Source organism: Ascaphus truei, chromosome 5, assembly GCF_040206685.1.
Source record: "Ascaphus truei isolate aAscTru1 chromosome 5, aAscTru1.hap1, whole genome shotgun sequence".
Classification (NCBI taxonomy): domain Eukaryota; kingdom Metazoa; phylum Chordata; class Amphibia; order Anura; family Ascaphidae; genus Ascaphus; species Ascaphus truei.
This window is the reverse complement of record NC_134487.1, coordinates 96,049,075-96,063,062: the sequence shown is the minus strand read 5'-3', so window position 1 is coordinate 96,063,062 and position 13,988 is coordinate 96,049,075. Positions and strand designations below refer to the sequence as shown.

The window sequence follows — 13,988 nt, the reverse complement described above, 5'->3', positions numbered from 1 at the left end:
TTCCGGCTGGGCTTAAATTGCACGAAACCCTTTAAGGATGCGGAACCCGCTTGAAAAACACAGGTTTATAGCTTATGACTATACTGTTTATCATACACTGTCCACCACTTCAATCTTTTGCTGAGAGTGCCCTTCATTGACATTTGATCAATACAATACTGTATGTCTACAGGAAAGTGGAGTCAATCCCTACAGGTTATATTATCTTTTATGTCTATTACACAGCCCCTAGGCACTTACATGTGTTGGCCGCCTCCTTGGTGCCGCCCTACATCTTCTTTGGAATCCCAGCGTCAAATGTCGCCACGGACGTCATCAACGTGACTGTGCCCGGCGTCGCATTACCATGGTGACAACCTCACGACATCAGTTGATGTTGGGCATCCGCGTCGTCATTTGACGCTGGGATTCCAAAGGAGAGGGAGGGAGGGAGGGAGCGGCAGCATGGAGGCAGCCGACACATGTAAGTGCATTCCCATTGGGTCCGATAGGCCGGAAAGCATGGCAAATGCATATTGGGGCAGAAATGTTTGCTGCCCCCAAGTTTTGCTGCCTTAGGTGCAGGCTTAATGGGAAATCCACTGGTATAGCATCTCTTATTTTTTGTTCTCTAAACACTTTATCATGCTTACATCACTAGTGTCATAAGAAAAATCTGAAAGCTGCAGGTCACATTCATTTTCTTTCCGTGGAATGAACATAGTGCAATAAAAAGCTGCACAAGTAACTACAGTATGTACTGTATTTCCAAACATTTAAAACATCCTTGTTTTAGAATACAGAAATATAGATAACACATAGATGCCAACTCATTAAAGGCCAACAGTGTGATAATGATTTTTCTTTAGCTCTAACTGTTTTATACACAAGTTGCTAACAGGCCAGAAAATTGGAATACAAAACCAAGACTGAGCAATTATTTATCATAGGTTGAATGTAATGGAATCAGTATTTTCACTCTAAATTATTATGTTAAGATGGATTTTCAAATTATTGGCTGGGATTTTGTTGACTTGCATCATTGGGTCTTGACAATAATTACAGCTGGAGACTCCCAACAACCCCACTCATAATGCATTTTCACAACCAAACACCACCACAAATAATCAACTTTAGGTATGTGCTTGTGTTAACATTGTGTACTTTCATTTTTTTTTACAGTCACTTCTACGACAACCCAATTCAGCTCGTTGGAAGATCTGCATTTCAACACTTGCCTGAGCTCAGAACTCTGTGAGTTTTTCTTTTAGTTTAAACGCAATCATAGAATTGTTCAACATTTCTTATTAATGGCTAACACTTCATTTTACCTCTTCACTGCCACTGCATTTTGAAAGCAATGCAAAACCAGTCTCCTAGAATGAGCTCCCACGAATGTCCAGGATGTCTTTGTGGATGGGAAGTATAGTGGGGTAAAAATCTGTGATTGATGCCTTAAAAAAATTGGGAGCAAACAGATCTTGAGACAAGAAAGCAGAAAGTTAAAGATGTGTGTAAATGTAGATTCAAGTGTAGAAGTTACAAAAAATATTGCACTAAAGGTCATGTGGTCCTTTATACAGTATACTGCCATTTTCATGAAATTATGGTGAAAAGTGGTGAAGTTGGCGCAATTCTGTCTAAATACCATCCAATTTCTGAGGAATATGGCAAAATGATGAGTAATATGAACAGTCACAACATTTTGCACCTTTATCCAGAGTGGTGAGGAATCTCTTCTAAAACTTATTGATAAACTAAAGAATGAAACAGCACCAATTTCAGCTATGCAACAAAATGTTTGTTACGTATAAATACCGGTGCAGATCTAGTACTGAAATATATAACTTTTATAATGAATAGCAATGGTAAGGTTACAAACTAATTAAATTAGCATCTTCAGGGCTGGAGCAACTTTAAAGCAATGTACAGTATTGGATGATTATAAAGCTAAGTTTGAAAATCTCCCCACCTTGCAAACTGGAGCAGAAAATATCAGATTGATCAAAATCCCATTGAAAGTAATAGTTTTTTACTTTAGAAATCTGGTGATGTTTTTTTGCACACTGGCACACTCTAAAAGACAACCACACTGATTATAATTTTTAACTCACTTTCAGTCCTCATTGATGTGTTTATCATACATCCCTTGTTGAAGACACTTTTCGATAATATTTATCACATAGGGTTTTATACATTTAGAACTTGTGCTAACTAAGAAATGTATCCCTATGTCTGCATCGCCCCAAAGGCGGATAGCCTTTGGCGGCAGCCAAAGGGCAGCCAAATGGTGTCAGTCGTTTGTTGCCATTTGTCTGCTCTTGGGTAAACTCTAACACAACACATTGCAGGTTTGTTCTACCTCTTCTAACACAATTTTCACCTTGTCTGTAACTTTTATATACGTCCTTAATCATATATTATCTCCAACTATACATGAAATGTCTGTAAATGTAATGTATTACCACTTATCATTTAATACAACTATGGATCATAACTCTGTGCCCAGGACATACTTGAAAACGAGAGGTAACTTTCAATGTATTACTTCCTGGTAAAACATTTGACAAATAAAATACTCCAGCTAATAAAGGTCTTTGGTTTTGCATTAAGGATTCTCAATGGGGCTTCCCAAATCACAGAGTTTCCTGATCTGACTGGAACCACGAGCCTGGAAAGTTTGTAAGTAATCAAAGAATGTGTAATTCTTTCTCAGACTTTTCTCTATTATAGTGTGTACTAAAAACTGCCATTTATTGGTTATATATATATATATATATATATATATATATATATATATATATAATTGTAAGGACAATATTAAAGAACATACATACTTTATTTTCACAGGACACTTACAGGGGCACAGCTTGCATATCTTCCCAGCGCTGTCTGTGATCAACTGCCCAACCTTCAAGTGCTGTAAGTTTCACTGGAGTTTGGATACAAATATTCTAGCTTGATACAATGGATATAAACACTCTTTTTTGCTGAAATAAATGGGGTTCAGCTCTTGTGACCCCCCCGCTTCAATCCCGTGTAAACAAAAACCCGCTTGGATGGTCTCTTTAAATGGCCATCCAATACGGAGCCACCGCCAACATTGTTGCACCTTCCGATTGGCTAGATATGGAAACCATTTTGTTTCCCCTCCCAGGAGATTTAAAGCTAGTAATTTCACTGGTAAGTATCTCGGAAACTGGGGGGTCCCCAACCTATTAAAAATGCAGTGTAAATAGAAAACTAGTAAGGGAGATTGCTGCTTTAGAGCTACTGGTTAATGGTCCTATTTTATTGGAATTATGTAAGACTTTATTTTTAAAGGAAAAACAAACATTTGCTACCAATAAAAACTTGATTCAATATACAACTAGTTTGGCATGAATTTGACACTTGGTTTGATCCGTTTTACTGTCTGGCAGTGCATGCTTGGAGTACAGGCTTCTTAAGCAGATTTCAGTGCCGAATATCGGTGTGCTTTGGTAAGGAATGTAGCAGTTTGATACATATTGGGATGTCTGTCTGTGACATGGAACCCTGTCCCCCATCTTAACAGGCACACTGCCTCTGTGAGAGAGGAGAGAGTCCTATTTAGTACAGTATGCATTGACCCATATATCTCAAAAATCAGACTATACATCCCAAACCAGTCATTTTTACAACATATGAGAGAGACCTGTGAACACGCCTCTGCAGCCAAACCCATATGTTATCATATACTCTTCTTTGGCAAAATTCATAAATTTTGTTTGAAATGTCAAACTTTTTCTGAAGTTTGAGGGAAACATTGGCAAAGCAAATTTGGACAAGTATGGACATCTCCACCGTCCTATTTCTGTACTATGTGACCTTCTCAATTATTGTTGTAACTATTATGCTGCAGTAAAACTCCTCATGAGTTGATCCAATACTGGTGTCCAGCCTCTGGTTACCCTGATACACTGCCCTACATTAAACTCTAGACCCTGCTATATGCATGCAATCTCTTAACAAACCAGGGGAATCTTTTGATGGAATCTGTCTGTGCTTGTTAAGATACGGTTCACAGGCGTTGAATCTGCCAAGAAATATTGAGAGCAGCTATGAAAGGACATGGCTTGTTCTTTCTTCCCAACAATTAAAAGAATGGAAACTAGTAGAACAGGACACAGCACATCAAGTTGCTCATTTACTGGAGACATATTGTGTAATCAGAGTCCATTGTGTATGAAAATCATTGACTGCTACAGTGCTCTCGCTCACATCAAGTTTAGTTTCTGTGCATTTTCCCATCTTCAACCTTGCTATTCACATCCATTAATTAAAATTTACTTGCGTCAAACTTCCTAGCTGCAGTCACAATGAGAAATCAGACACTGACAACTATACATGACTTGTGTTTGCATCTCTCTGGATCCCCCTAGCTCTGCTGTAGACTTCCATACATTGGTAGTACAACCCTTCAGTGGAGTAGTAGACTCATTCCCCCTTGTCCAACTTTAGCTCTTATTCAGTATGCTGTTAAACAGTTAAATCATGTGCTGGAAAGATTGTACAGGCAGTCCTCGGTTATCCGACACAATGTGTTACTCAAAATGGCGTTGGATAGCGAAACGTTGTAAAGCGAAACACGTTTTCCCATAGGAACACTGTTTAAATGAAGGGTTCCGTTCCTGAAGGCATTTTTAACACTAAAATACACCAAATATTTTATGCAGGCAATAAGATATGCAGCACACACATACATTATATAGTGTATATACTGTATTATATATATAATATAACATAATAAATAATATATTATATAGTATAATATTATATATATTGTCACAAACTGCTTACTCCGGGGCTCCGCCGTTTGTCCGGGACTGTTAGAACACGGTCTTTTAGGGTAGGTTAAATGATGAGGCGTCACGTACTGTTCCTTTAAACAGGCTATGCCTGGTTTATTCAGTCCCAGGCACTGAGACTGCCACAGTGCATACAACAGAAACACATCAAAACAAAAAGCTGCTCACCTGAGCGATAACTTAACTTAGATTTTCCCTAACTCAGGGTGGAAGTGGCTTTTCCACTTCCAACAACAAAACAAGGTACTTTTCAGTTTTAGACAAAAAGGAACAGAAACATTTAACCTGTTTGGGGAGAGGCTTTTTCCCCTCTCTGCTTCCAGTAGCCTTCCTGCCTCCAGGCTCTTGGGGAGAGGGGAGAGAAAACAGGAAATCAGTCTTACATACCTGATTTCTAATTAGCATGACAGGTGACAGAAATAAGGCAGCAGACAAACTCTGTACATAAGAAGGGGGGTCATACCAGCTCTACCTAAGTGTTCACTAATATATGGGGTGGCGGTGCATGGGAAGTGGGGATATATATTTTCAAAATGATCCAGAGGTGATCATAAAAGACATCCCGGTATTGCACTCAGCCTAATATAACTTAAATCACAATATAAGCCATAAAAACATGTAGCACTCGCATCAGGGAGAAAGGTAGTACATGGAATGAAAAAACAATAAAATTTTATTTAAACTCTTCTATAAAAAAGTTAAAAAAGTAGAGCAGTGATCTGCATAGTAGATAGGACTTCAATATGCTTTGCCCATATGTGGCAGGAGGTGTATAAGGTAAGTATTACCTATCTGATTAGACCTCTTGTATATTTATGTCAGGTCCCAAAATCCAATTAATTATGGGAAGGTCTAGAGTAAATACCTATACAATAGGCTGTGATGGCATATATCAGTCCAGTGATCTTAACGGTTATATTTTTAAACAGGTCCTATTGTCATGTTGATGCGCAATAACCTCTATATCAAACAATCCTTAATATGTAGATATAGAGTGTCACAATAACCCTAAACAGTAGAGAAAATATCCCTCTAACTCAGGGTAATGTAGCCGTCAGATCACTGCTCTACTTTTTTAACTTTTTTATAGAATTTTATTGTTTTTTCATTCCATGTACTACCTTTCTCCCTGATGCGAGTGCTACATGTTTTTGTGGCTTATATTGTGATTTAAGTTATATTAGGCTGAGTGCAATACCGGGATGTCTTTTATGATCACCTCTGGATCATTTTGAAAAGCAGACAAACTCTGGTCTGGATCTCTCATCCCTCAGTTCCAGCGCTTGCCAAACTGTGGGATGGAGTGCATGTATTATAAGGCTGCACTCCCAGGCCAAACAGAATAGAAACTGTTCAGTATCCTGGGAGCCCTATATATGGAATTTATTACCATCCCCTGGTTTCTGTCACAATATATATATATATATATATATATATATAAAAAAAAATCTATTCGCAGCCGGCACACACATAAGCATTAGGAAATCCAGATGCTTGTCCCATAGAAAATCATAAAAGATGTATATTAACAGATGACGGTCCAGTAAGGAGAGACAGCACACATGGGTAGAAATGCAAAAGTGTATTAAAACACAAAAACCAACGTTTCGGTTCCTACAATTCCGGTTCCGTTTGTAGGAACCGAAACGTTGGTTTTTGTGTTTTAATACACTTATGCATTTCTACCCGTGTGTGCTGTCTCTCCTTACTGGACCATCATCTGGTAATATACATCTATTATATATATATATATATATATATATATATATATATATATATATATATATATATATATATATATATATATCTTATTATATATTTGTGAAAGCACTGTATGCCTGTCTGCATCTTCCTGTGTCCCTAGGGGAAATCTCATTGGTCCCTTGGGCCGCCCGCCCCCACACCTCTCATTGGCCTGAGGCGGAGTGACGACACACACACACACACACACACACACTCTGTTGCTTGGCCTCATTCTCCCCCATCAGTTGGACCGCAGCTCACCTTACACACCCCCCCCCTCCTCTCCCGGTGCCCCTCCTCTCCCGGTGCCCCTCACTCTCTCCCCCCTCCCCACCTCACCCAAATCCCCACGCTCCGCAACATCCCCAGCCGCACCATCACCCTCACCGTGCGCCGCTCCCGGAGAGGGGAAGCGCGGCCCTCCTGCTCAGCAGCAAACTCCAGGCTCCTCCCCCATCGCTCACAACGAGGAAAAGCGCGGCCCGGGCCTCCTGCACTCCCCCTCACATGCGCCGGCTCCCGGAGAGGGTAAGCGCGGCCCTCCTGCTCAGCAGCAAACTCCAGGCTCCTCCCCCCTCACTCACAACGAGGAATGGAGGGGAAGCGCGGCGCAGCCCGGGCCTCCTGCACTCCCCCTCACGTGCGCGGCTCCCGGACGGAGGGGAAGCGCAGCGCGGGCCCCTCCTCACGTGCACCGGCTCCCAGACGGAGGGGAAGCGTGACGCGGGCCTCCTGCCACTCTTGCCCCCCCCTCCGCCAGCTTCCCGAACTCACCTCCTGCCCCAGCCAGATGCCACGGGGTCAAGGTAAGTCACCCACCGTCTCCCACCCACGTACTGTCACCCAGTCACCTACACACCCACCCAGTCACCCACGCACCCACCCAGTCACTTTCACCCAGTTACCCACTTTCACCCAGTCACCCACTCAGTCACCCACCCACTCAGTCACCCACCCAGTCACCCACCCACTCACTCAGTCACCCACTCACTCAGTCACCCACTCACTCAGTCACCCACCCACCCACTCACTCAGTCACCCACCCACCCACCCACTCACTCAGTCACCCACCCACTCACTCAGTCACCCACACACCCACCCACCCAGTCACCCACACACCCAGTCACCCACACACCCACCCACCCACCCACCCAGTCACCCACACACACACCCACCCAGTCACCCACAGACACACCCACCCAGTCACCCAGTCACTTTCACCCAGTCACCCAGTCACTTTCACCCAATCACCCACTTTCACCCAGTCACCCACTCACTCAGTCACCCACCCACTCACTCACTCAGTCACCCACCCACTCACTCAGTCACCCAACCACTCACTCAGTCACCCACCCACTCACTCAGTCACCCACCCACTCACTCAGTCACCCACCCACTAAGTCACCCACCCACTCAGTCACCCACCCATTCAGTCAGTCACCCATTCAGTCAGTCACCCACCCATTCAATCAGTCACCCACCCATTTAGTCAGTCACCCAGTCACCCGGGGGAAGCCCAACCCTGTCGTCCGCCCCCCCAAAATTACATCCCGGGCAACGCCAGGTCTCTCAGCTAGTATATATATATATATATATATATATATATATATGCTCTTACGACGCTTTGCAACGTTGTGTATGTGTGTAAATATACACACATACACATAAACAACGTTGCAAAGTGTCGTAAGAGCGTTGGATAAGCCATTTTGGCGTTGTAAAAATGAACATAGGTATGCATTGCATAGCGTTGGATAAGCCATTCGTTGTAAAACGAAGCGTTGTAAAACGAGGACTGCCAGTAGTCCCATTCATTTGAATGGCGCTGAACTCTTCTAAAGCGCTTAGGAGCCGCTTCACAGTTTATTGAATAGTGGCTGTTGTGTTAAATGGGTAAATGCACAGTTAAAAACGCACCAACTTCAACTCACTTGGATGGAAGTGATGGTAATTTTAATTACACTACATGAATTCTCAAAATATTGAATAGAGGCCATTGCGCATGAATGCACGTATATCTTATATCTCATTAAGTACTATAGTTACTTCAATTTTCTTCATCCCAAGCAAAATCCTAAGCAATCACTGGCACCATATTCTTAAAACAAAGTCTTTTCCTGATAAATCAGGTGCTGTCTTTTTTAAGTGTTGCAACAGTTTTGCGACAGGGAATAAAATGTTGTTGTTTTTTTTCAATTAATATACAGTATGCAGTGATTTCAAATGTATATATCATCATCTGCATTCCCAAATAGCACTTGTAAGAATCCCAAGTTCAATTCCTACTCTCCAATCCTGAATTTTAGGAAGTAAAAATGATTGTGCGAATGACGTTTTGCTGCCTTTTGAGTTCACAAGCTGCGCACAGGAGGTCAGTCGTTCTGTCAGTTTTTGCAAATACTTTTCACCTCATCTCACTACTGTTAATGCCTTTGCCATTTGTTGTTACAAAAGGTTTCAATATTTTACTCAATAGAAAAATAACATACCAACTCTAGTAAATCTGCATGCTTGTAAATTGAGTCACTTTTCTCTAGTGATTGGAATTAGAAAATAGAGGGTTAGTAATGAGATCAATGCATACATACTGTACAGGGTTAAATCCAAATGGCATTTGATAAGAGTTAGACATGCATGACTAACAATAGGGTCAGAGGCCTAGATGAACTAAGCTCCGTATTTTTGGTATTTTTAGTTAACGTTTGGTTAATCATAACACCTGTGCACTAAAAGAAATAACCTAATGTTAACCCAGTGCTACTCCTAAATAACGTGAGATACCTGGGCAGTATGCTAAAAGGAGTAATTTACCTATTCTATTAGCAAAAAAGTGGGCACACCTCACATAACTGGAAATATGCTAATAGAATATGCAAATTACTTCTTTTAGCATATTTCCCAGGTATCTTAGGGGTGCCCATTTGTTGTGCACAGGTGTTGAATAAAGGTGAGTTTGTGGGGATATATATAGCATTTGGGATTCCAGTAAATCGCTCTCTCTGGCCCTTATTCTGTAAGGTATGATAGACGCAGATGACGTGCTATTGTATGAAAGCCCCATTGACTTTAATGGGTCTTTTCCTGCGCACGACATCTGTGCTTATCACAACTTCAGAATAGGGGCCTCTCTCTCTCATTGCAAAAGCATGTTGTATTCCTTCACTTGGCATTCAGTGTAGTAGCACTGATTACAATTTATTACCAATGTGAACGTTGTAAAAAATTTCCACAAATATACCAAACACTTTGCTTTTTCATAGGGGGGGAGGGACAGGGAAATAATTGTATTTATAGATTTATAGATGTACTGTGTTTTTGTTCTGTACAAGACACTGGAGGATTGATCTTCGTTCCATATTACAAACAAAAAACTAACATTAACTGCAAAAAACTGAACTTCACTGCCCAAAAATGTGAGGGGGGAATCATTAGGGACAGATTACGATTATACTTTCATTTTTTTTATCGTTTTTGCCTACTTTTTTTCCTTCATTTTCTTGAAGTTGACATTAGCTTATTTATTATTACTTATATTGTACTGTAAATCAATCCAGATGTTTCACTCATTCTGTAATTTGTTCATTTGTACCTAGAGTCTGTCCAGTTTTCCCTAGTAGTGACAGATGTGGAATGTAGTCCTTCTATATTTATTTCATTATTTAGTAGGCTCTCTTTGGTAAGGTAGCCTGAGAGCCCTTAAACGTAAAGTCCCAAATTAGTTTTTACTGCTTCATCGTTTAAGAATATTGGATACACCTTTTAAATTTTCAATAACACCGACTGTGATAAGACTTTTTATGACTTTTAATGCACAATGGCATACATAGGGAAGATACATTAGAAAAAGCAATCAGCTTGTTAAAGCAGGAGCATAAAGGTCCATGTAAGGACCAGCATTGATGTTTACGGTATGCTTTAACATATTGATTGCAGTTTTTAATGTGGGTGCATGCAGTATGCGTGCTGTTCTGACATTATCAGCAGTTCTTCACTGGCGTGTTTTCTTTTGTCATTGTGAGTGCTCATACTACACAATATATGCTGATCATAATGAGCAGCCACACTCAGTCTCTGCTCCCTTGTATGGAACAACAGATCCAGAGAGACCGAGTGTGGCTGCTCTTTTGAATTTGGAGATTACTGAGGGGCACACAAGGGAAGTACTGCGTTTATATGCGTGGGAATGGGCAAGAAGAAAGGGCAGTAAGTCCTGACACATTGCCCCCTTCTTATAAGTATTGCTCCTTTTTGCAACTATGCTCTTTTTCTATCAGGCTTTTTTCGCATTTTTTGTACACCCTTTTGCATGATATTAGGTATTAGGTGTGTATCCTATTCACTCATTACTCATGGTGTTTTTTTAATGTATACAGTATATCTCTCTTTTATGTAAGTGAATTATTGTCACCTTCTATTTGCATGTACCGTAAATTCCGGACTATAAGCCGCAACTTTTTCCCCACGCTTTGAACCTCGCGGCTTAAACAATGACGCGGCTAATATATGGATTTTTCCCGCTTTCAAATTTTTTTTTCCAAAAAAACACATTCTGTGATGTGCTCAGTTTTTTGGCGGCATGAAGCTTTCATTAAACCAGGCCTGCACAACACGCGGCCCGCAGGCCGCATGCGGCCCGCCTGTACTCACTGTGCGGCCCGCGGTGGCTTTCTGCTCTCCCCCTCCCTCCCTCCCGAGTCCATTCTCCCGCGCCCCCCCCGCGAGCTCGCTGTCACCATCCCCCGCGAGCCCGTTGTCACCATCCCCTGCGAGCCCGCTCTCCCCCTCGCAGAGTAGCAGCGCGCTCTAGCATTGAGGCACTTCCTGCCTGCTGCTTGCTAGAGAACGTGCGTGCACTCCTGCTTGGACGGCAGAGGTATTTACTGCTTGGACGGCAGAGGTATTTACTGGTTAATGTGAGGTGCTGGGGGGTTAATGTGAGGTGCTGGGGGCTTGATGTGAGGTGCTCAGGGGTTAATTTGAGGTGCTGGGGGGCTTGATGTGTGGTGCAGGGGGGGTTGATGTGTGGTGCAGGGGGAATTGATGTGATGTGCTGGGGGTTAATGTGAGGTGCTGGGGGGTTAATGTGAGGTGCAGGGGGAGTTGATGTGAGGTGCAAGGGGAGAGTGATGGGAGGTGCAGGGGGAGAGTGATGGGAGGTGCAGGGGGGGTTGATGTGAGGTGCTGGGGGCTTGATGTGAGGTGCAGGGGGAGTTGATGTGAGGTGCAGGGGGAGTAGGCACCTGCGGCTTATAGACGTGTGCGGCTTATTTATGTTCAAAATAATATTTTTTTTTAAATTCAGTGGGTGCGGCTTATATTCAGGTGCGCTCAATAGTCTGGAAATTACGGTAATTGTTTGTTACCTTTCATGACTATGACAGTAGTTTTTTTTACCTTGTACTGTATTTGGTTTTCTACTGATATATAAAAATGGACTTATATACAGTGCTTTGTCAGTAGTTGTATTGTTTGTGTGTGGACAGAAAAGAAATCTGCATGAAGTTGGAAGCTGCAGATTGTAAACTCTGCTCAAGCTGAGGAGGGAATCTAATCCAAACAATTGCTAGGGGAGGGTGGTGCTCACAGGGAGTGTACACATAGTGAATATAAAGAGAGAAAGAATCCCTTTAGTGTGGCACTAGAGAGGTTCACCCTAATTAAAACTTACATTTTATTATACCTGATTAAAATAAATTGTTTGGAATAACCACATACAAAAAACAAACATACAATGATATTAAAAGACGGAGAGGTGTGATAGGGTGTTTAGTGGAGGTATAATTATATATAAATACCTCTCTAATTAATACTTAGTGGACCCTATAGTAAGGGTGATCGCTATACTGGATATGTATAGGTATATATCAGACCCCTAGCCAAAAGCAATGGAAGGAGGTAAAGTGCTCTTGCTGCCCACGAACGCAGTCTACGAAGCACTCAGACAGTATATCACACACACCTCACCGATGAGCCGACGTCACGTGGGGCCCCCGATGAAGCCAGTTACGGTGAAACGTACGTAGGGTACGTCTGACGTCACCGTCACGTGACGTCGGCTCATCGGTGAGGTGTGTGTGATATACTGTCTGAGTGCTTCGTAGACTGCGTTCGTGGGCAGCAAGAGCACTCAGACCCTAGGGTTGATCTACTATATATCTACTATATATCTGCAGTGAATGTGGCTGGCCTCATACTAGACCTGTCAAAATAAAGCTTACAACAGTATATTTAATGACACCATGTGCAGTGAGTAGTGGCTGCTTCAACTCAGCCAGCAATATACTCAGTCTCACATCCAACAGCTAAGCATATTCATCTGCCTTTACCTCCTTCCATTGCTTTTGGCTAGGGGTCTGATATATACCTATACATATCCAGTATAGCGATCACCCTTACTATAGGGTCCACTAAGTATTAATTAGAGAGGTATTTATATAAAATTATACCTCCACTAAACACCCTATCACACCTCTCCGTCTTTTAATATCATTGTATGTTTGTTTTTTGTATGTGGTTATTCCAAACAATTTATTTTAATCAGGTATAATAAAATTTAAGTTTTAATTAGGGTGAACCTCTCTAGTGCCACACTAAAGGGATTCTTTCTTTCTTTATATTCATTGTTTGTGTGTGGGTCACATTTATTTAATTACTGTGACTATATTTAGGGTGTACAGTACAAGGACCCTTCGTGTTACCTGCACCTAATTCAGTGTTTAATAGAGTTTTTTTGCCTAGGTGGTGCTGTCGGTTGTTTGTTTGCACTACAATGTGGAATTACTTACTGTCTGGTGTCTCTATCTGATGAGCCCAATGCTTTAGTCAGCCATTGGACAAAGAACTTTCTGTTGATATTGAAATGTTTTATCACATCATCTCAGTCGCCCATACACAAGCACTGACTTGAATTAACACTGGATCGTGTATGGTACCCCGCATTGGAGCTTGTTTTATTTTGTCCTTGATTGAATATTATATCTCCCTCTGGCCCAATGTACAGACTTCTTCATCAGTAATATTAACACCAGTCTTCTTTGGAGGTTATATGGAAAATAGCTGAAGCGCTCAAATGCAGGTATATCTCAAAATGATAATAAGCCAGACCACTGTACCAGGGTACTAACAATTGATATAGTACCTATTGTGTCATATAATGGGTACTATCCTCCTGAAGACAGGTGGTGTGTGGTGCAACCCACTCACCATTTGTCTCATCGGCAGGTTCCCCTGAAAAATATGCAAATACTCATTTCATCCTGGTAGGGCAGGCAGGCAGGCTGTGCAGCTACTCAATGCAATACAGGGAAAAGGGAGACCAAAAAGCGCACCAGCACAAACGGAGCAGGAAGAAACCAGAACAAAAAAATGATTAAAAGGGCACTTTAATGTGGCAAAAGACCCATCCAATGCATTTCGAACGTCGCAGCGTTCTTTTTC

The 13,988-nt window shown here is 41.8% G+C and overlaps 1 protein-coding gene across 1 annotated transcript in view; it reads left to right on the top strand.

Moving 5' to 3' along the window:
* The window catches only part of LGR5 (leucine rich repeat containing G protein-coupled receptor 5), a 211,320-nt gene that overhangs the window by 164,348 nt on the left and 32,984 nt on the right, over window positions 1-13,988 (top strand). The window contains exons 9-11 of the mRNA XM_075600238.1: window positions 1,162-1,233; window positions 2,593-2,661; window positions 2,830-2,901. Of these exons, the coding sequence (XP_075456353.1) occupies window positions 1,162-1,233; window positions 2,593-2,661; window positions 2,830-2,901 (213 nt within the window). The remainder of the gene's footprint in view (window positions 1-1,161; window positions 1,234-2,592; window positions 2,662-2,829; window positions 2,902-13,988) is intronic.